At 46.1% G+C, this 23,131-nt stretch overlaps 2 protein-coding genes across 2 annotated transcripts; both read right to left on the reverse strand.

Annotated features, from left to right (window-relative positions):
- Nucleotides 1-925: 925 nt before the first annotated feature.
- On the reverse strand, nt 926-19,654 carry LOC311320221 (oxysterol-binding protein 1-like). The gene is made up of 17 exons (XM_084451927.1): nt 19,379-19,654; nt 18,372-18,540; nt 17,428-17,636; nt 16,441-16,606; nt 15,730-15,841; nt 15,256-15,439; nt 10,866-10,980; nt 10,047-10,104; nt 9,595-9,759; nt 8,916-9,161; nt 7,634-7,754; nt 6,797-6,900; nt 5,497-5,592; nt 4,970-5,157; nt 3,350-3,585; nt 3,221-3,259; nt 926-2,999 (listed from the first exon to the last, which is right to left on the reverse strand). Exons 2-17 carry the CDS (start codon nt 18,506-18,508, stop codon nt 2,857-2,859), a joined length of 2,319 nt encoding a protein of 772 aa, XP_084308053.1. The 5' UTR covers nt 18,509-18,540; nt 19,379-19,654; the 3' UTR covers nt 926-2,856.
- A 749-nt stretch (nt 19,655-20,403) lies between these two features.
- On the reverse strand, nt 20,404-22,891 carry LOC311319994 (uncharacterized protein; the record flags this gene model as incomplete). Its single annotated transcript, XM_084451628.1, has 2 exons — nt 20,404-22,477; nt 22,699-22,891. 2 exons carry the CDS (start codon nt 22,889-22,891, stop codon nt 21,387-21,389), a joined length of 1,284 nt encoding a protein of 427 aa, XP_084307754.1. The 3' UTR covers nt 20,404-21,386.
- Between the last annotated feature and the right edge of the window lie 240 nt (nt 22,892-23,131).

A 23,131-nucleotide genomic window follows, 5' to 3' on the forward strand; every position in this document is an offset into this window, starting at 1 on the left:
AGAACAAGATCGCCAAATCTGTGTATATTGAAATTATATCTGGAAAATACAGACTTGAAAGGAGGTGTGGGGGGGGGGGGGGGTTGCAAATGTTAAAACCTTAGGTAAATACTTTGTTGGACCCAGCTTGGTCAGATATGAATGAAACTCCTGCTGATGTGAGGATTAAACAAAACCATATTTCTTACCCTTTCTCTCCTGCCTCCCCTGTGGTTCAGCCTCTTCCTCCCTCTCCTCTCCCTGGCTGTCAGGCAGTTTCACTGATTCAGCATTTCAGCTCCTCTCAATAGTAATGACCAGGCTGCCCCTGCCTATATGCTGTTACGCTACAGAAACTCCTCGTCTCTATGTCACTCCTCCCAGCTGAGCTCTAACGACAGGTAGGCAGTCAGAATGCTGCTGCTCTTCTACACCAGTCCCCCTGGTCACCCTGTCCAGTCAGTCTGCGCCGAAGCCACACCCTCCCCCTGCTGCTGCCTCTCTCCCGCCGCGCGTCTATAGGATGGTAGCTTCCAGCCCGCCAACCCAGAACCTGCTGCCATGACACAGCAAAGGCCTGAGCTACATACTAAGAGCATGCACAGGGGCTGTCAGAGGCCGGCCTCCAGCTGTATCTCATGCACGACAAACACCCTTGAAACCATGGTGTAGAATGTCCCATTTAGTTGTGAATTAAATGAATAATCAAATAAATGTCCATCTTTGTACAGGCTACATGACATTACTGGGGGTGAGGCCATCTAGCTACCTGTACACAATCAAACGGACTGAACCACCAATCAGCAGCTCTCACTAATCACCCTGGTTGAAACGTTATGTTGGAAGACAGCGAGACAGGCTGACTTAAGTACTCGGACCATTAGTGGAATGTATAAGAGAACAAACAGCGGCTAAGTTAACCATTGAGACATTTACCAACAAGTGTTTACTTCACTTTTATTTCATTGTCGACATCTTAAAGTAATCTCCATCGACGTTGCACAGCTTCTACTGAAGAGGACAGACAGACTATTTTCTATAGAATTGTTTGGCAACCAACTTTCATTTTTGTTATCCAATTAATAACAGTGAAAACATTGGGGGGGGGGTAAAAATAAAGGAAAAGAGTATGAAAAACACTTGTTACAACCACCGGTCTGTCCGTTTTTACACAGTTTTTTGTTTTGTTTTTAAGACAATACAGAACAATACTCTGTCATGTGCCTGGCAACACAATGGTTAGTCTGGATAAGGGCTCTCCCTTTGTATGTGAATGAAGACATTCCTCTTCAATTAACATGAGGGGAAAAAACTAACTTACAACTATCACCATTTATAATACCTTTTCTATACATTTATAAAATCATAGTTATTTCCAACAATCTTAAATTCTTTTATTCTTCATTTAAGTACACTTACAAACAAACTTGTTATTCAACTCAGGCACACAGTAAACCCCATGTTTTTGGTGTCGACACACTTGCATATGTAATAACTTCACCCAACGTCTGGATCATGGCTGAGTGACCGTTCTCCCACCAGACTCTCTCAACTACACAGTCTCTGAGCGTCTACCCACAAAACAGCCCTCTCTAAATGACTCTTAAAATACAGTGTTTTTGTACAGTAGAAGGTAGGATGATATCATTCTCAGTCAAACACACACTACAGCCAATGGACATTATTCCTGGGCTGGGGAGACACTTTCAAGTAAAGTTTTAAAGAAAAATCTGAATTTGATTCAGATATCTTCTCAGCATAGGAATGATGGACTGGGCTTCGTGACAGTTTGAATTCTACCTTGTTGTTTTCTCAATGGATTGTCTGGCCGAGAAGACGTCCATTTTGTGAGCATGATATGTTGGGATGAGAGCAGGACACTGGACCTGGAGGCCAGGAACCAGCGAGAGAAGATGCCAACTTCTAACGACGTCAACCGAAAAAGCAAGCCAAATGAAAAGTATAAAGTTAATTGCACCGTTTCAGAATTTCCATGAGCATAGTAGACTACCTATGTGGAAAAAAAGCCAAGGCCCTGGTTTGCAAACCAATAACTACTACATGGACAACTGTGAGGAAAGGGAATAGTTTTTAGTACTAGCTATAGGAACCCAGTGGATAAGTATAATAGCACTGTGTGTAATACTGTAGTTTAAGGTGTGGAAGAGCAGATATACAATCATACACGCAAACACACAGGATCCTTCAGTTCATTAGTTGAAGACAAAAAAAATTTGAGAAAAAGAAAAATCCTCTCCAACTTCTTGAAGGCCACCGATCAGTGTTATAATGACATACTATGCTAACTATATATTGGCCACCCCCTTTTTAAAAATTGGTATGAGCCAACAGCAAGGATGTGAATGAGGAGAGGAACACTACAGTATCTGACAGAGAGGGGGAGCTATCGGCACAACATGGTGGGGAGAGGTCTGGCAGACCTGCTCTGCTCAGGGCCGCTCCAGGGATGACGGGCCCCGTTACATTTCCATCTCTGGCCCCTTCGGCCTGTGTTCCGATGGGGAGAGGATGGCCCCGGGGGAGGAGGAGGGGGAGGGGGACGGCGTCGCCAGCGTCATTCAGTCCTTTATAACAGGCGGAAGCATCAGCCGTCTTTGCTTTGGGTCTCGCCCGGTCCCTTCAGGTGGGGGCTGAGGGAGAGAAGGGCTAGGGACCGAAATAGAACCAGGCCGACAGGGAAGGGGGGGCGGGGGAGACCCTGATCTCCCGACTGGACCAGAGCGCAGTCTCCCTCCTCCAGGTCTCTTAGAACAGAGCGCTGGTGGAGGGCAGGGTGGAGGTGCTCGCTAGGGGAGTCCAGCGGAGCCCGTTTTGACCCAGGGGACTTTCCCCCAGTCCAGGACCGTGACGAGGAGGTCAAAATATGTCGGGGCAGTCCTCCCAGCTGCCGCTGTCTTTGGCCTCCCAGTAGCCCCCCTTGTAGATGTGGGTTGGCTCGCCCGTGGTGGGGTCCTCGTACTGCTCGAACCACAGGGCCTTGTAGTTGTCCTGGTGAGCGCCTGATCAGAAAAGGAAAACGCACGCATTATGCAATCTTTTGCTTTTGAGGAACCACAGTAAAAGGAGAAGAGTGAAAAGTGAACTCAGCTAAAAGCTGCTTTCGAGTAAAAAAACAGTACTGGAAGCAGAAGTGAAAAGGGGAGAGAGGGAGGGAGGGATGGTGGGAGGGAGGGAGGGAGGGAGAGAGAGAGACAGAGAGAGGAGAAAGAGGAATACTTGCTTTTCAGAGAAGGGTCAGTAAAAGAGTCCTCATCGACAGCTTGTGGGAGAGAAAAGGGGTCAAAACACGGGCATGGTTTTGGGTTCGACCTTCATTTCTAACAGAAAAGACTGTTAGACTGTCCCTTACCCTCGTCCGATTGGCTGGCGGTGCGCTGGCTGGCTGCCTCCCTCTCCCGCTCGCGGCGGACGCTGCGCTGCTTCTCCTCCAGACGCTGCTTCTCCGCGTTCGCCTCCTCCCACCGCCCCGCCTCCATCAGACGCTGGTCGGGCCGCCACCGGCTGTCGCTGGGAGCCACGCCCTCCTCCGTCTCGTTCAGCGTCAGCGCCAGGTCGGTGAAGAAGTACATGGTCTCCGCCCCCTCGCTGGAAAACAGCCGCAGTGCGTCAGAGACCTCTGATGGTAACATGTATGATATAGGCCGCTTCATGACATAGACCGCTTCACGATATAGACCGCTTCATGATATAGACCGCTTCACGATATAGACCGCTTCACGATATAGGCTGCTTCATGATATAGGCCGCTTCATGATATAGGCCGCTTCACGATATAGACGGCTTCACGATATAGACGGCTTCATGATATAGACGGCTTCACGATATAGAGGGCTTCACGATATAGACCTCTTCATGATATATACCGCTTCGTGATATAGGCCGCTTCATGATTTAGACTGCTTCACGATATAGACTGCATCATGGTATGGACTGATTCATGATATAGACCGCTTCATGATATAGACCGCTTCATGGAGCGTTCATATTTAACAGTAACACCACTTTGGTCCATCTCAACATCCGTTTTGCGTCAAGTTAGCTAATATTAGCGACGGTAGCTCGCTAATGTTAAAAATCACAAGCAGCTATTTCTTGAGCCTCCCAAAGGCAAAACAGTCGAGATATGTAAATAATAATCCCACCGCCACCCGTTAATTTGGATATTTTGTATAAGCTTTCAACTTTCTAGCGTTAAGACAAAATACAGAACAATACTCCTGCAACACAATGGTTAGTTTGGATAAGGGCTCTCCCTTTGTACAGTATGTGAATGAAGACATTCCTCTTCATTCCTCTGAAGGGAAAAACCTAACTTACAACTATCACTATTTATAATAAAATTTCTATACATTTATAAAATCATAGTTATTTGCAATGATCTTAAATCCTTTGTTTCTATATTCTTCATTTAAACACACTTACAAACAAACTTGTATACTTGCATATGTAAGAACTTCACTCAACGTCTGGATCGTGACCGTTCTCCCATCAGTCTCTCTCAACTACACAGTCTCTGAGCGTCTACCCACAAAACAGCCCTCTCTAAATGACTCTTACCATAGTGGGTTTTTTTATTTTGTAAAAGCTTGCTATGTTTCGCGGATTGACGCACTGGATGTTTACTCGGACTGAAGTCGTTGCACTAGTGACCGAAAATTCCATTGAAAGGGTCTAGAGGGCCTTCGTGTGCAAGAGCTCAGTTCCAACTTGTATAATAAACCTACATGATCACATGTAGAGTTTTCAGCCAGCTCCAAAGAGAGGAGGGATATGATGAAAGAAAGGGTGGGATCATGCACTAAACCCAGACACAGACACAGACACACACCTCACACACCCCACACACCCCACACACCCCACACACACCCCACACACCCCACACACCCCACACACCACACACACCCCACACACCCCACACACCACACACACCCCACACACCACACACACACACACACACAGCAGTACTCACGGCAGAGGGATCTTCTTCCACAGCTCCCTGGCTTTGAGGGTCTGGTAGACGGTCTTCTGCCGGCCCTCGGCGCCGCTGTCCCCCCCCTTGGTGCTCTGCATGACCCGGGAGAACTCCAGCTTCTCGTCCCACGTCCCCGACAGCACGTAGTGGGCCTTGCCATCCTTGTCCATCACCACCCCGGTCACCTGGAGGGGTGGAGAGTGGACAGACAGGAAAAAGAGGAGGCTTTCTTTACCCGCTGTTAACATGAAATCGTGTCTGATAAGTCTGCCGTCTCTAAGATGGCGTCCGGGTTCCCGCAAGTCTGGGTTCTGGACAGTGTTTCTAAGATAGTGTCCTAGTAAGTATGGGTTGTGGAGAAAATGTTTCTAAGATGGCGTCCTGGTAAGTCTGGGTTGTGGAGAAAATGTTTCTAAGATGGCGTCCTGGTAAGTCTGGGTTGTGGAGAAAATGTTTCTAAGATGGCGTCCTGGTAAGTCTAGGTTGTGGAGAGGGTGTCTCTAAGATGGCGTCCTGGTTCCTACCTTCCTGGCCACGTCTCTGGAGAAGTAGCTGTACGGGGCGAACTTCAGGTGACAGCGGTCCCCGGTCGTGTGGTTCACTACATCGATCTCTCCTGACTGATGAGGCAAAAATACACAGAAGAGAGAAACTATTCCAACAGGAATCCATATCCTGTAATAAAACAACTCCTGAAATGTCTCACTCATGCATATCTTATGCATATTACCTTTCATCAGACAAAAATCCAATGCGGTGGCACCATTGTCAAATCTTAGAGAAACATAACATGCTCAACTTTGAAAGCTTCGTAAGCTATTCCAACCTAAAGCTTATTTGTAAATGCTTATATGGTCTTGCTCCTGTCCCGTTTAGTGATTCCATTACCAGACTCCAGCACACCAGCAGAACCAACACACGGGCCACAGCAAACGATGACGGTCGTGTGCCATTACGAAAAAGCCCATTTGGTCAGTCAGCGTTCTCCGTTAAAGGAATAAAATTGTGGAACAGGCTACCTACCGAATTAAAGATGCAATATAATTTTAATGACTTCAACGGCGGTATCAAATCATGGCTTAAAGAGAAACAACATTGCTCAAACACCTAACAACTTACAGATAGCTCACACTTGTGCTCTAGATGTATAGGGATGTATTTTAGTATAGGCATTTATTTATATTTTAGTATAGGCTTAGTAAAGGTAGTAAAGGTTTTTGCACATGCACCTGTACTAATTTTAGGGATTATATCTATGGGTGTGTGATGTTTTTAATGTATGTATCTGTGTGCTGATGTGTTCAAAAGCCTCCTGTTGACAGGTGTTGGAAATTAGCCTAAGGATACAATCACCAAAAACCAGGGCATCTGGTTCTTGTGCATATGTACAAGTCTAATGCTGTGTTCACACCGGGCGCAAATTTTTCCTGCGGTGTGGCGAGTTTACATAGAAAGTCAATACAATTTGCGTGAACTGGGCGGCGCAGGAGGCGCGAATCGCCGAACTCGGCGGCGCAGCGGCCAGGATTCGCCGCGCGCCGACATTCGCAGACGTTTTTGTAAAGTAAATTTTTTTAACTTTCTGCAGCGGATTCGCGCGGCGACCCATTGGGCGAACTGGGTGGCGCGAATTTTCTCGCCGCGCCCGGTGTGAACCCAGCATAAGGATACAATCACCAAAAACCAGTGCATCTGGTTCTTGTGCATATGTACAAGTCTAATGCATGTCATGTCCATATCAAATAACGTCAACTCATACTCTGGGTGTATTTTTTGCTGTGAAGTGATGTCACGGGGTGCTTGTTAAGGATATGACGGGCCTACCTGGTCGATCCACAGCTTGCCCACTATGATGTTGTGGACGGTGGTGGTGACCTTCTTCCAGGTGTAGTGATTGTTGCCCTTCTCAAAGATGGCGTGGATCGTCCCTGAGGAAGAGGCCACAGTTCTTCATTCTCAAGCCTCATCTCCATTCCATTGGAACGGAAGTGGACCATGACTACTCTTCCCTGTGAATGCACTCGTGAACTCTCTCTCTCGGTGTTGTCTCTTTTAACTCTTTGTTAAGACAGGCTGCTAACGTGTGATGTCACGTGCTGGGACTATCCTCTTATTGTTTTGGCTGTTTCTCTGGTTTTGACAACTACTCTTGTCCCCTAAACCCCAACCCCTCAACGCCATGATTGACTGGTACAAACCCCACCCCCTTACCTAGAGGCATGATTGACAGGTATAAACCCTGCCCCCTCACCTAGAAGCATGATTGACAGGTATAAACCCCGTCCCCTCACATAGAGGCATGATTGACAGGTATAAACCCCGCCCCCTCACCCAGAGGCATGATTGACAGGTATAAACCCAGCTCCTTCACCCAGAGGCATGATTGACAGGTATAAACACCGCCCCCTCACCCAGAGGCATGATTGACAGGTATAAACACCGCCCCCTCACCCAGAGGCATGATTGACAGGTATAAACCCCGCCCCCTCAACCAGAGGCATGACTGCCAGGTATAAACCCCTCACCTAGCAGCATGATTGACAGATATAAACTCCTTATCTAGAGGCATGATTGACAGATATAAACTCCTTGCCTAGAGGCATGATTGACAGATATAAACTCCTTGCCTAGAGGCATGATTGACAGATATAAACTCCTTACCTAGAGGCATGATTGACAGGTATTTGCCCCTGAACTTGCTGGCGACGGTGATCTCCTGCCGGAGGTTCCAGCCACGGTCCGAGATCACGTGATGAGCAGCCGCAGGCGGGTGGTGGCTCACCTGAGAGAGAAACGCCGAAACCTCTTCATTCCAATCCCACAGATTACCAACGCTAATCCCACAGATTACCAACGCTAATCTCATTTGAACCATTGAGAGTGAATGAAACATCTATCCTGGGGTCGCGGGGTGATTATGGTTCGGACCACAGCTGTGCACGCGGTGGATCTGAAGCTCAAAAACCTTGTGAGGGATTATAATGGATTAGCACATCTCAGAGAGAATCCCCTCTAGAATATGTAGAGATTGTGGCCTAATCCATCTTCCTTTTTTATACATAGTTTCCAAATGCATGTTCTGCTGTTCCTCTCCCCTTCACTCCCAGTTTCACCCCTCTGTGATTCGATCCCTCCCTCAGTCTCATCCGTTCACACAGAGCTGTGGCTGCCTGACTGAACCTTTCAGTTTAATAAACTACATTCATCTGCGAGTGCCGTCCATTAACTTATTTACTCAAAAAGTAACTTGTATAATAATGTCTGCTCTCTCTCTCACCTGTTCACACACAGTGAGCTGTAGTCTCCCTCTCTCTCACCTGTTCACAGTGAGCAGTAGTCTCTCTCTCTCACCTGTTCACAGTGAGCTGTAGTCTCCCTCTCTCTCACCTGTTCACAGTGAGCTGTAGTCTCCCTCTCTCTCACCTGTTCACAGTGAGCAGTAGTCTCTCTCTCTCTCACCTGTTCACAGTGAGCAGTAGTCTCTCTCTCTCACCTGTTCAGTGAGCAGTAGTCTCTCTCTCTCTCACCTGTTCACACACAGTGAGCTGTAGTCTCCCTCTCTCTCACCTGTTCACAGTGAGCAGTAGTCTCTCTCTCTCTCACCTGTTCAGTGAGCAGTAGTCTCTCTCTCTCTCACCTGTTCACAGTGAGCAGTAGTCTCTCTCTCTCTCTCTCTCACCTGTTCACAGTGAGCAGTAGTCTCCCTCTCTCTCACCTGTTCACAGTGAGCAGTAGTCTCTCTCTCTCTCACCTGTTCACAGTGAGCAGTAGTCTCTCTCTCTCTCTCACCCGTTCACAGTGAGCAGTAGTCTCTCTCCCTCACCTGTTCACAGTGAGCAGTAGTCTCTCTCTCTCTCTCTCCTGTTCACACAGTGAGTGGTAGCCGCTCTCTCTCTCACCTGTTCACACAGTGAGCGGTAGTCTCTCTCTCTCTCTCTCTCACCTGTTCACACAGCGAGCGGTAGCCGCTCTCTCTCCGGCGGTCGAGCTCGTAGGTCTCTCCCAGCAGGGGGTTGAAGGGTTTGCCGGTGCGGTGCACGGTGGTGGAGTAGGAGGAGACGGAGAAGGCCGCCACGTAGCACAGCTGCTCCAGGGAGCTCTGGCACTTGGAGCCCTTGTCCAGCAGCTCGTAATACTCCAGGTCCTCCGACAGGCGCTGCAGCATGGAGATGGGCTCGTTGAAGTTCACCTAGGGAGGGAGGGGGGAGGTTTTACAATTTGACATACATTATATTATATATCATAACATATAATTTTATCATAAGTTGCCAAACAAAAAAAGAGAGAAAGAAATCTAAATAAAACATCTGGAGAATACGTGTGGGGCTGAGATTGGAGGACCAGCAGAGCTCATCCCTCAGTCATCTAGGATCATCCCTCGGTCATCTAGGATCATCCCTCGGTCATCTAGGATCATCCCTCAGTCATCTAGGATCATCCCTCAGTCATCTAGGATCATCCCTCGGTCATCTAGGATCATCCCTCGGTCATCTAGGATCATCCCTCAGTCATCTAGGATCATGGACATCGTCCCTACAGTTCTCATCCTATAGATCTGAATGGAACACGCCGATAACAAATGAGTGGTTCTAATCCGGGTTAGGGTTAGCAGTAGTACTCACAGGCATGGGGATCTTGGACAGCTCTTTGCCGATGCAGTTCTTCATGATGCTCCAGAGGTTCAGCGAGTAGTTGGGCTTGTCTGGGATGTGGTTCCTCCTCTTCCTCATGGGCTCCATCTCCTGAGACGGAGACTCCTGGTTCATGGCCAGCGGCTGCTCGTCAAGCTGGGAACACCCAATCAACAGAGACCATGATGATTACTGGGAAGACAACACATGTGGCTGGCAAAGGCAGATATAGTGATACAAAAACTCTGATATGTCCATCCTCTCAATTCAGATGTGGACCATTAGATGACAAAACCAGAGACAAGAAGATACAGAGAGAAAGACAGAAAGAGACTTACAGATTGATAGACTTATAGATGTATATAATTAGAGCATAAAAAGAACAACAAAAATATACAAATAGAAAGACAGGCGAAAAGAGCGAGAGAAGATGAGAAACTTACAGATTGATCATCAGAGCACATTTCACTGTTGAAGCCACTGACGTTGCTGCTGGATCTTCTGATGGAAGAGAAAACAAAGACATTCAGACAGACAACCATCACCAACATCACAAGAACCATCACCAACATCACATGAACCATCACACCAACATCACATGAACCATCACCAACATCACATGAACCATCACCAACATCACATTAACATGAAAGGAAATGGGACAAGGCAAAAATCTAAGCAAATGATACAGATCTGTTTTGAAATTATGACACCATTTCAGGCATATAACGGGAATGTAATGTATATTATGACTGACAAGACAATGAGTGACTATTATATTCTGAATAAAGAACAACAGGATATTAGGAATTGATTGATCAATTCAGGTGGAATTTTCCCTTTAAATGCTTCGAAGCTCTGTTTCATTATGTGTGTCTAGGTCTGTAGTAAAGCATGTGTGTTTGTAGTAAAGCAAGTTTGACTAGGTCTGCAGTTAAGCAGGTGTGACTACGTCTGTAGTAAAGCAGGTGTGTCTAGGTCTGTAGTAAAGAAGGTGTGTCTGTGGTAAAGCAGGTGTGACTACGTCTGTAGTAAAGAAGGTGCGTCTGTGGTAAAGCAGGTGTGACTACGTCTGTAGTAAAGCTGGTGTGTCTGTGGTAAAGCAGGTGTGACTACGTCTGTAGTAAAGCTGGTGTGTCTGTGGTAAAGCAGGTGTGTCTAGGTCTGTAGTAAAGAAGGTGTGTCTGTGGTAAAGCAGGTGTGACTAGGTCTGTGGTGAAGCAGGTCAGACTAGGCGCTGGGGCTAAACGGAGTTCACTGACTTATGGAACTGGGGGTCGGCGGGCACAGTGATGAACTCCGGAGCCTCCTCCATGGCATCAAAGAACTCGTTGTCGTCGTCCTCGTCGCTCGCCTCTCCCTTGCCCGAGCCAGAACCTGAGGAGAGAGCAGACGACCACCACTCAATAGATAAAGCATGTAGACGCGGTGGGGAGGTTCAGTTGTTGTTCAAGCAAACATTAAAATGGAGAAGACCCGTGACGTAAGTGACTTTGACCGCGGTGTGACTGTTGTCGACGTGGTGGTTCTAATGTCCCTCGGTCTCTAGAGTTTACACAGAATGGTGCGATAAACAAAACAAAAAAAACAAGCGCCCAGTGATCGACGGTTCTGTGGAAGAGGTCAGAGGAGAAAGGCCAGACTCCTTCAAGCAAACAGAAAGGCCCCAAATACTCAATAACACCCATTTACAACAGTGGTGTGCAGAAGGGCTCCCTGTTGGATCTATGCCAGGAAGAACGGCGGTTCTCTAGGCAGAAGGGGGTCCTACCTGGTACTAGATAGGTGTACCTCATGAAGTGGCCACTGAGTGTAATTCTACCACAAAGGATAACATTCCTTTTTTTAAAGCTTTTTATCATTAGTGTCATGCACCTTTTAGGGTGCTCCGCCCACATGGGCTTATAAGACACTCAAAACAAAGCATGAACAAACACACACACACACACCCTTTAGCTGTGTAGAATAGATATACTACATCAAGTTATGTTGATTGAAAGTTATTATTGCAGCTTATCTGCTCAGTAGCAGATGAGGTTTTTTGTTTTCAAAACGAAAGCTATACAAAATCCCTCCAGTATTAAAAATAAACTGTTTGCACCACCAAATCATGTGCTGGTGCCTTCAGCTTAAAGAGTGAGTCTGGAGGGCTGGTTATAGAGTGAATCTGGAGTCTGGTTATAGAGTGAATCTGGAGTCTGGTTAATGAGTGAGTCTAGAGCCTGGTTATAGAGTGAATCTGGAGCCCTGGTTATAGAGTGAATCTGGAGTCTGGTTATAGAGTGAATCTGGAGTGTGGTTATAGAGTGAGTCTAGAGTCTGGTTATAGAGTGAGTCTGGAGCCCTGGTTATAGCGTGAATCTGGAGTCTGGATATTGAGTGAATCTGGAGTCTGGTTATAGAGTGAGTCTGGTTATAGAGTGACCCTGGAGCCTGGTTATAGAGTGAGTCTGGTTATAGAGTGAGCCTGGAGCCTGGTTATAGAGTGAGTCTGGAGCCTGGTTATAGAGTGAGTCTGGTTATAGAGTGAGCATGGAGCCTGGTTATAGAGTGAGCCTGGTTATAGAGTGAGTCTGGAGCCTGGTTATAGAGTGAGTCTGGAGCCTGGTTATAGAGTGAGTCTGGAGCCCTGGTTATAGAGTGAATCTGGAGTCTGGTTATAGAGTGTATCTGGAGTGTGGTTATAGAGTGAGTCTAGAGTCTGGTTATAGAGTGAATCTGGAGTCTGGTTATAGAGTGAATCTGGAGTGTGGTTATAGAGTGAGTCTAGAGTCTGGTTATAGAGTGGGTCTGGAGCCCTGGTTATAGCGTGAATCTGGAGTCTGGATATTGAGTGAATCTGGAGTCTGGTTATAGAGTGAGTCTGGTTATAGAGTGACCCTGGAGCCTGGTTATAGAGTGAGTCTGGTTATAGAGTGAGCCTGGAGCCTGGTTATAGAGTGAGTCTGGAGCCTGGTTATAGAGTGAGTCTGGTTATAGAGTGAGCCTGGAGCCTGGTTATAGAGTGAGTCTGGAGCCTGGTTATAGAGTGAGTCTGGTTATAGAGTGAGTCTGGAGCCTGGTTATAGAGTGAGTCTGGTTATAGAGTGAGCCTGGAGCCTGGTTATAGAGTGAGTCTGGTTATAGAGTGAGTCTGGAGCCTGGTTATAGAGTGAGTCTGGTTATAGAGTGAGCCTGGAGCCTGGTTATAGAGTGAGCCTGGAGCCTGGTTATAGAGTGAGCCTGGAGCCTGGTTGTAGAGTGAGTCTGGAGCCTGGTTATAGAGTGAGTCTGGAGCCTGGTTATAGAGTGAGCCTGGTTATAGAGTGAGCCTGGTTATAGAGTGAGCCTGGAGCCTGGTTATAGAGTGAGTCTGGAGCCTGGTTATAGAGTGAGCCTGGAGCCTGGTTATAGAGTGAGCCTGGAGCCTGGTTATAGAGTGAGTCTGGAGCCCTGGTTATAGAGTGAATCTGGAGTCTGGTTATAGAGTGAATCTGGAGTGTGGTTATAGAGTGAGTCTAGAGTCTGGTTATAGAGTGAATCTGGAGTCTGGTTATAGAGTGAATCTGGAGTGTGGTTATAGAGTGAGTCTAGAGTCTGGTTATAGAGTGGGTCTGGAGCCCTGGTTATAGCGTGAATCTGGAGTCTGGATATTGAGTGAATCTGGAGTCTGGTTATAGAGTGAGTCTGGTTATAGAGTGACCCTGGAGCCTGGTTATAGAGTGAGTCTGGTTATAGAGTGAGCCTGGAGCCTGGTTATAGAGTGAGTCTGGAGCCTGGTTATAGAGTAAGTCTGGAGCCTGGTTATAGAGTGAGTCTGGTTATAGAGTGAGCCTGGAGCCTGGTTATAGAGTGAGTCTGGAGCCTGGTTATAGAGTGAGTCTGGTTATAGAGTGAGTCTGGAGCCTGGTTATAGAGTGAGTCTGGAGCCTGGTTATAGAGTGAGTCTGGAGGCTGGTTATAGAGTGAGTCTGGAGCCTGGTTATAGAGTGAGCCTGGTTATAGAGTGAGCCTGGTTATAGAGTGAGCCTAGTTATAGAGTGAGCCTGGAGCCTGGTTATAGAGTGAGTCTGGTTATAGAGTGAGTCTGGAGCCTGGTTATAGAGTGTGCCTGGTTATAGAGTGAGTCTGGAGTCTGGTTATAGAGTGAGCCTGGAGCCTGGTTATAGAGTGAGCCTGGAGCCTGGTTATAGAGTGAGCCTGGAGCCTGGTTATAGAGTGAGTCTGGAGCCTGGTTATAGAGTGAGTCTGGAGCCTGGTTATAGAGTGAGTCTGGAGCCCTGGTTATAGAGTGAATCTGGAGTCTGGTTATAGAGTGAATCTGGAGTGTGGTTATAGAGTGAGTCTAGAGTCTGGTTATAGAGTGAATCTGGAGTCTGGTTATAGAGTGAATCTGGAGTGTGGTTATAGAGTGAGTCTAGAGTCTGGTTATAGAGTGGGTCTGGAGCCCTGGTTATAGCGTGAATCTGGAGTCTGGTTATAGCGTGAGTCTGGTTATAGAGTGACCCTGGAGCCTGGTTATAGAGTGAGTCTGGTTATAGAGTGAGCCTGGAGCCTGGTTATAGAGTGAGTCTGGAGCCTGGTTATAGAGTGAGTCTGGAGCCTGGTTATAGAGTGAGTCTGGTTATAGAGTGAGCCTGGAGCCTGGTTATAGAGTGAGTCTGGAGCCTGGTTATAGAGTGAGTCTGGAGCCTGGTTATAGAGTGAGCCTGGTTATAGAGTGAGCCTGGTTATAGAGTGAGCCTGGAGCCTGGTTATAGAGTGAGTCTGGAGCCTGGTTATAGAGTGAGCCTGGTTATAGAGTGAGCCTGGTTATAGAGTGAGCCTGGAGCCTGGTTATAGAGTGAGTCTGGAGCCTGGTTATAGAGTGAGTCTGGAGCCTGGTTATAGAGTGAGCCTGGTTATAGAGTGAGCCTGGTTATAGTGAGAGCCTGGAGCCTGGTTATAGAGTGAGTCTGGAGCCTGGTTATAGAGTGAGCCTGGTTATAGAGTGAGCCTGGTTATAGAGTGAGCCTGGAGCCTGGTTATAGAGTGAGTCTGGAGCCTGGTTATAGAGTGAGTCTGGAGCCTGGTTATAGAGTGAGCCTGGAGCCTGGTTATAGAGTGAGTCTGGTTATAGAGTGAGTCTGGAGCCTGGTTATAGAGTGAGTCTGGAGCCTGGTTATAGAGTGAGTCTGGAGGCTGGTTATAGAGTGAGTCTGGAGCCTGGTTATAGAGTGAGTCTGGTTATAGAGTGAGCCTGGAGCCTGGTTATAGAGTGAGTCTGGAGGCTGTTATAGAGTGAGTCTGGAGCCTGGTTATAGAGTGAGTCTGGAGCCTGGTTATAGAGTGAGTCTGGTTATAGAGTGAGCCTGGAGCCTGGTTATAGAGTGAGTCTGGAGCCTGGTTATAGAGTGAGTCTGGTTATAGAGTGAGCCTGGAGCCTGGTTATAGAGTGAGTCTGGTTATAGAGTGAGTCTGGAGCCTGGTTATAGAGTGAGTCTGGTTATAGAGTGAGTCTGGAGCCTGGTTATAGAGTGAGTCTGGTTATAGAGTGAGTCTGGAGCCTGGTTATAGAGTGAGTCTGGTTATAGAGTGAGTCTGGAGCCTGGTTATAGAGTGAGTCTGGAGCCTGGTTATAGAGTGAGTCTGGTTATAGAGTGAGTCTGGAGGTTATAGGTGTTGGTGTCCTACCCTTGCTGTCAGTGGGAGGGTTGGTTTGGGAGGCTCCTCTGAAGGCTCTCTCCAGGTTGTTGTGCTGCTTGGCCAGCTGCTCCAGGGTCTCCTCCAGCCTGACCCTCTGGTCCCTCTCGGCCTGCAGGGCCTTCTGCCAGCGCTTGCTGTGGGCCTGGGCCAGGGCCAGGAAGTCCCTGCACGCCTACGGAGGGAAACAGCTTTCACAAACCTTTCACAAACGCTAAGGCAACATTTCCAACAGTGAATACCCTGAAACTCACTTCTCTGGGGGAAGGAGAATTCCCAGTAAAACTTGACAAAACACCGGCTCAATTACTTGATAGCCGTAGTACAACAATGCTGAAATGTATTTTGGCTGGCCACTAGTTTCTTGATCTAAGGTCATACTGCGCTCCACTAGACAAGTTTATGTAGTCCAAGATGGCGGCGCGGGTGGAGGCGTCTAAAATGGTGGCGTGGGCGGAGACTCACGTTGATCATGGCGTTGGAGGTGATGCGGAACAGCGTGGCTCTCTCGGTCACCTGCCGGATCTTGTCCCCCGCCTCCCCTGTCAGGCGCAGACTGTCCAGCTCAGACAGAGACCTGGCAGATGAGGGAACATGAACGTGAGCAACTTTGAAACCACAAAGCAGTCTGTAACATCACTAAAGCAGTCTGTAATATCACTATAGCAGTCTGGAAGATCACTAAAGCAGTCTGGAAGATCACTAAAGCAGTCTGTTACATCACTTAAGCGGTCTAAGATCACTATAGCAGTCTGTAAGATCACTACAGCTGTCTGGAGGATCACTAAAGCAGTCTGTAACACACTAAAGCAGTCTGTAACACCACTAAAGCAGTTTGTAACATCACTAAGGTTGTCTGGAAGATCACTAAAGCAGTCTGTATCATCACTAAAGCAGTCTGTATCATCACTAAAGCAGTCTGGAGGATCACTAAAGTAGTCTGGAAGATTGTACAGCAGCTGCCAGTTTGGTGTGTGTATTTGCTCGTTGGCTGAGTTCAGAGGTGTTTCAGCTCGTTGGCTGAGATCAGAGGTTTCAGCTCTCTCCATTGAAAATCAGTCAGAGAAGAGACATGAGAAACTCATCACTTCTCTAACAAGACAACCTTCCGACCAATCAGCGAGAGAGAGAGAGACAGAGAGAGTGAGAAGAAAGAGAGAGAGCTAAAGGACTGACCTCTGGAGGGCGGAGCCGTGTTTTGAGATGAGGTCGTTGCACGTGCTCAGATCCTCCACCTTGCTGCCCAGCGTCCTGAGCGTGGACTGGACCTCAGAGCTCTGCGCCCCCCCGCCCTGTCCCGGCGGCGCCTGGGCCGACGGCGAGAAGTCGTCTCCCGAGTCGTCTGAGGAGTAGGCAGGAAGGAGAGCTTAGCTTGGACAACACCGAGACACTCTGCTTCAGATGGAATCATTTTCAATTGCTGATCTTAGTGGCCAACTCAAATTCAGGCTACATTTGAAAGGTTTAGGGTCAAAGCCAAGGCAAAACTGCGACCCTTGTTATTCCTGCGACTGTGCGTTCTGCGCCATTGCTTTTGACATGAATGATTTTACAGAAAACTGAAATGAGACTTGTTTGTTATTTGTTTTACTATTATTAATTTACTATTATACTTATTTTTTATTAGAACAAAATCGCCTGTACAATGTGTGCCGTGGTGGCTGCAGTCAAATGATTTTCTAATTCCAATTTTCCCTGTAAATATATATTGTAAAAACAATAGATGTCTATGTCCAAGCATTAGATTTCCAGTGTTTGTTGTGTCAGCAAATATCAGCATATAGCCTACTCAGAATGACGCACAGCAATAGCCTAACATAAAATGCAAAAATTTGACTATTTCAAAGGAATGAACACATATGTACAGTAGTATTTAGAGGACAATATGACCGATTATAAGCTATCCAATGTATCCAACGTGCCAAGCAATCAAATTGAATTGTGACAATAGCCTGGCGTGGCTCTGGAATGGCGCGGCTTTGTGGGGAGACCCATTTTAAATGTGTTTACATGTGTGGTACATGTTTTCTATGATCATATTCAGCTATTGCTTGTGGTACGACACTACTGGCGTCTGACTTGAAGTACCATTCCCACCACAGAGCCATACAAAGTACTTCTATGAGTCTCTGTCCCTCTAGCTCATAACCCCCCAGGTCCTACCAGACTCGGCCTGCATGCGAGCGGCCTTGGCCTTGGCCAGCTCCAGGGCGGTGATCCAGCGCTGGCGCTCCACCTCACAGCTCGCCTTAAGGTGGTATGTCTGCGCCCCGCCGTTGGAGATCACAAAGTTGCAGGCGTCGTCTACGGCGATGGTTGCCGTGGCCAGGTTGATGGTGCCCCGACACGTGTGGCCCATCTCCGCCTGGGTCCTGGTGGCCACGGACACACGTGGGGACTTTCGGTGAGGACCGAGGTGTTGATGACACCCCCACCACAACTGAGTCTGATACTGATTTGTTTTTTTAGTTAAGAAAAGAATACTGTATGCAGCATAGAGCTAGCGCACATGAAGCACCCACCCCCCTCCAGGGGATTATTAAAGTTCATCTTATCATCTTATGACAACTGTCCAATGGTAAATGGTAAATGGACTGCACTTATATAGTACTTTTATCCAAAGCACTTTACAATGGCCTCTCATTCACCCACTCACACACACATTCACACACCAATGGGCATTTATTATTATTATCACCTTTATTTAAACTCGAGGATCAACTGAGGTATGAACCTCATTTACAGTGATGTTGAGTAAATACAAAGTATGCCCTGCACCAAATAAATGATGACAAGCATAATCCTACAGTACATTTGTAAAAAAAAAACAAGAAATTACAGAAATTAAGTGATCATAAAGTAGTGATTTAAAATGACTGAAGGGAACTAAAGAATCAAGTTGAAAAGTAGATTGAAGTGAGTTCCAGGCCTCAGGAGCATAAAATGAAAATGCAGTTTTACCCAGTTCGGTTCGAACTCTGTTGTCTTATGCATGCATGGTGCTGCAGTTTTGTAAAATATTTTCATGTCTTAAATTGGACAGGACTACTAATTTAACACAACAGCTTATAAATGTTTGTGGCATTTTGAAAAAGAGGAGATCATACCTGTAGTAGGACAACAAGCCGTTGCTGAGGACAAACCATCGGCGCTGGTACCCCTTGATGTAGTTGGTCCATTTGAACACCCACCCCTTGTACGTGTCACCAGCCGGGGTTGGAGTGGGGGTCTTGGGCTCTGACATCACTGCCCCCCTAATGACCGACTGTTCTGGGTCTGAGTGGTGGAAGAGAAACAACATTGGATTCATAATATAGACATAGTTTCATGTGTAGTAATTTCTTGGAACTACATCTCAAAACGGTTGGTTGCATTATAGATTATTGTCAGTGATAGAAGAAGCAATTGTTTACCAGTCAAAGGGCAAGGGTCAATGTTGCATCACACATAGCCTACCCTTTGTAAAAACAGTCATTAATGTGCCTATAGCCAATTACTTTAACGTTTTAAATTTGAACAATCGTCCACTTTTCAATCAAGTTTGCTAATCAATTGTTCCAGCTTTCCAGCTAGTTTATACTGGCTTGATCCGCCGTGGGAATTCTCAGTATTTGCGATCAAAGACATTTCCTCATATCTCTGACGTTAGATAGCTAGTTAGCTAGAAGCCTTAGCTAACACAAAATACTGAGTAAAATAACGTTCGCCGAGCTAGATTTGTCTGCTAACGTTGGCTAGTATTTATGTAGCTAGGTACATAAAAACATAGCTTACGTTACTCAGATGTTTGATAGCTTAGTACAAGTACATAGCTAATGCCAGCTAAATCTAAAATTAAGGGGGAGTGAGATGACAGCTTTACTGTAGCCAGCTAGCACCAGCTAATACGTGACTAGGTAAATAAGGGCAATGACCTTTACTTTGGTTTGCTAGCTAACGTTAGCTCAGATTAGTTCATGATGTACAACTAGCTACCTAACGTTACTTCTAGTTACAATAAAGTCAAAGCAGAAATGGACAGATTAACTATCTACCCTCACGAACCAGTGGGAGTTATCGTTAGCTAGTGCTAATATCCAGCTAGCCTAGCTACCGTAGCTCTAGATGTGTTTACCTTGACGTGTCCGAAATGTGAGATCAGGCAAGCAGACACCCGGTGAAGTCACGGCTAACTTTGACACTCATATGCTGCTAACTGAGCGAGCTGGTGAAACGCTCAAGTTACTGTGCTGATACATCAAGCATACGAATCCAAATCGCTATGTATACATAAATATTCACCGAATGTGCTAAATCGAAATACTCATTATATCGCCGTAATTTAGACAAACATCTAAAGGCTAGCTAGCTACATCTAACTAGGCTAGCTAAGGTTAGCTTGCTGGTTACACCCGGTGCCACACTCTTCTACTTCCTCCTTTCACGGTCATCTCATTTAGCATTGGTTCCGCCCCTCAGGGGTTGTGGACAGAGTGAATCATTAGTTAGTCTGAGGTGGAGGTGCAAGAAATACTGTGTTTAGCTGCAGCATTTGTATTCCCTGCTTGTTCTGTATAAAGTGCACTTAAATGTCTTAAAATACATCTTCCTTGTTTTTTGTGTGTAAAAACAAGAAATCCCTAACCCTGCATGAGTGTGGGATGCAAGTAGAGACTGAATCAGATTAAATGCTAATCTGGTTTCAGGAGGAGCAAACTTGATTCTATGAAATATTTTTTGGGGTACACAACAGTGCCTGAGTGTTCATGTGTGTTCCTACTGTAAGTGTTGTGGATGTGTGCATGTATGTGTGTATATTTGAGTATTATTGTTCATATATCTATACAGACTGTATGTATGTATATATCCTATACGTATGCATACTGTATATATAAATATATATATATATATCTCTTGTAATTTAATTCCATCTACTATGTATATTATCTATGTATTATTCTCTATTACACTGTACCTTTTTACCCACTGCTGAAACTCCACATTTTCCCCACAGGGATTATTAAAGTATTTTATCTTACATCTGTAAGAAAAACATGAGGACCCAAACTCTGAAATACCATATGAAAACAGTTCCCTCTTTTTTACACCTTTTTACTTTAAAGTTTTAATGTAGAGCATCAAATTAATACAGGTTCAACATTAGTGTGCTATAAAATGTTAAACTTTCAAAGCAATCAGGTTGTTTCTCATACTTTGTGCAATGATGTTAGCCTTCCCATGTGTGGATTCTCACATTATTTTACAGTTTTTTTTTTGCCCCGTTTCAAAGTCAAGTCAAACTTTATTTGTATAGTACATTTCAAACAACCATGGTTGACCAAAGTGAATACCAAACTAGAAATGTACAATTTAGGGAAATTGCAAGTGTGGTTGCCCATTCTGTCATTATTATTACTTAGTGTTGGGTGTGTGCATGGTGTGTGTGTGTGTGTGTCTTGAGTGTGTGCATTGTGTGTTGGATGTTGTGTGCATGCACTTGTAGTTCTTCCTCTGGGTTACATTCAACCCTACAATGGCTTTGATTTTAACAAGGAATCCTGCGAAAAAGAAAATTAGAAGAAATTTTGATTTTACAACCTATGGTTCAAGAGTTACAGACCAAAAGGTAAAGTGGGCTATTATAGCGCCACCGTGAGGCCCATCAGTGTAATTATTTTTTCCTGAGTAGGACTCTTGACTGTTAACCTCTCTACCAAGTTTGGTAACTGTAGGCCGAACTGAAGGTTTCCGAGATATTTGAACTGGAGATTTTCCCTATTCCCATTCAAGTCAATGGGGAATTTTAATGCACTAATAAATTAATCAAAATTAAACTATCAAAGATATTGCTTAGCAATGAGGAAGCACACGATTCTCGATGAAGCCGGTCGATTTGACATATGACTCGTGTGTGCCGTTAGAACTGTGGGAGGAGTAGAGTGGCAAACTTTTGGGGTTGCTCTAGATCCAAACCAACCAAACAAACAAATAAGGTCGACCAAGTACTAGAGTGTGTTGCCCTTTAGGGCAACCACACTAACAAGAATACCAAAACAGATATAAAGAAAGAAATAACAATCAACGTAGTAATAATAATACAGCACAGTTGTATGGTTCCTCTATGGCACGCTTTCTCTATGGTTCTAATGAGTCTTCATATGGTCTTTCAGAGTGTTACTGTAACCAAACTCTTTGCCACAATCATGACATTTGTAGGGCTTCTCCTTTGTGTGGGTCCTCATGTGTTTTTTCAGATTTCCACTATGAACACATTTGTGACCACACAGATGACACTGAAACGGCCTGTCCCCAGTGTGGATCCGCATGTGTATGTTCAGGTTCCCCATTTGAGTGAAGCCTTTCCCACAGAGATAACAGTCATACGGCTTCTCGCCCGTGTGGGTCCTCATGTGGGTCTGAAGGTTTGCCTTGTGTTTGAATACTTTACTACAGGCATGGCAAGGATAAGTTTCCGCATGGAGGTTTGTGGCTGGTCTGTTTAGAGATTCTGTTTCTGGGTTTTCTCCGGATTGTGTCTGGTTCCCGTACGCTGCTCCACTGTGGGTGTTCATATGAGCTTTCAGAGTCTCGCTGCAACCAAATTCCTCGCCACACTCGTGACATTTGCATCGATTCTCACTAGCGTTGTGGGTTCTCTGGTTCAGATGGCAGCGATACAGTTTCTCGCCCGTGTGGGTCCTCATGTGAATCTGAAGTTTCGACTTGTTGAGGAATACTTTCCTACAGGTGTAGCAGGTGAAGGATTTCACATCGAGGTGAGTAAACGTTAGCCGCCTTACATTCCGCACGCTCTTTGGCTTTGAATCTGATGGAAATTCTCCAATCTCCCTCCTAATGTTTGGACTCTGTCCAAGTCTAGGACAGTCTAGATTTACTGCGGAAAATTCCCCAGAGGCACTGGCTAGCTGTAATGCTCTATGGTCGACCTCTAATGCTTTGTTTTCTTGTGCTGGGTTGAGATGCTGCTGCTCTGAGAAGAGCCGTAGGACCTCGTCATCATGGTCACTTTTCACATGCGGAGGAGAGAGCATGGAATCTAAGGAGGCCTCCAGTCCCCGAAGCAGCTCCCCCCCGCAACCCGGCTCGCATTCCTCTGGTTCTACTTTGACCCATTCGGGAGGCTCCAGGACATCTTGGCTCCTACTGGGACTCCACTCCTGCACACTCTGCTGCTCAGAGCCAGCCTCCTCTCCAAACACAGTGAGCTGACGGTCTGATGGGAAAGATGAACATTACACCGTTATCTGGTTATTTTAATATGAAGTTGAACGTCAACAGTAAAACAAAACAGCTAATAACTAACGTTATAGTAGCCGGGTGTATTTTTTGTGTTCTTATTCTAGTCTTCCTGTGGTCCAAAAACAACATAACGCCTTACTATACATACAAACCAAACACATAATATACAACACAATAAAAACACAATTCACAAACCTTCTTTGTGTAACGTTGCGTCCTGTTTCAGGGCATGTTCCAGCAGCCTTTGCAGACGGTCAACCTCGTTCTTTGAACGGGACACTTCCTCCTGGTACTCGGTTATCGTTTTCTCAACCGCTCCAAATATCTCCTCAGCAGCCGCTGACAGTCGCTCGGTGAAAAAGACCCTCAACGCATGTGTTGTCAACATGTTAAGGTTTCCTGGATAATCTCTGATTAGAGTTTGTACTGGATAATATCTGGTTTAAGGGTAACTATCGGACCTTTGCTTCTCTGCGGATGTCATTCATTGTAGACAAACGGTGAGCAGATCACGCACTATCGCCATCTAGAGGTGGGCGGAGATGACGAGGCTAATCAGGCTCCGTCCTGTTACACTAGACTGCTCTCTAGTGGTGCCAACTGTATACAACCCAACATAGAGCAATTA

The sequence above is a fragment of the Borostomias antarcticus genome (genome assembly GCF_949987555.1).
Source record: "Borostomias antarcticus genome assembly, chromosome: 17".
Taxonomy (NCBI): domain Eukaryota; kingdom Metazoa; phylum Chordata; class Actinopteri; order Stomiiformes; family Stomiidae; genus Borostomias; species Borostomias antarcticus.

What these genes read in the sequence shown, in the direction of transcription:
- LOC311320221 (XM_084451927.1), bottom strand. Translation starts at nt 18,508, where the DNA reads ATGTCAGAGCCCAAGACCCCCACTCCAACCCCGGCTGGTGACACGTAC. An exon ending in TGTGCTCTGATGATCAATCT is followed by an intron (nt 9,760 to 10,046) that starts GTAAGTTTCTCA and finishes GGGTGTTCCCAG; the next exon opens with CTTGACGAGCAGCCGCTGGC. An exon ending in TGGAAGAAGATCCCTCTGCC is followed by an intron (nt 3,586 to 4,969) that starts GTGAGTACTGCT and finishes GCTGTTTTCCAG; the next exon opens with CGAGGGGGCGGAGACCATGT.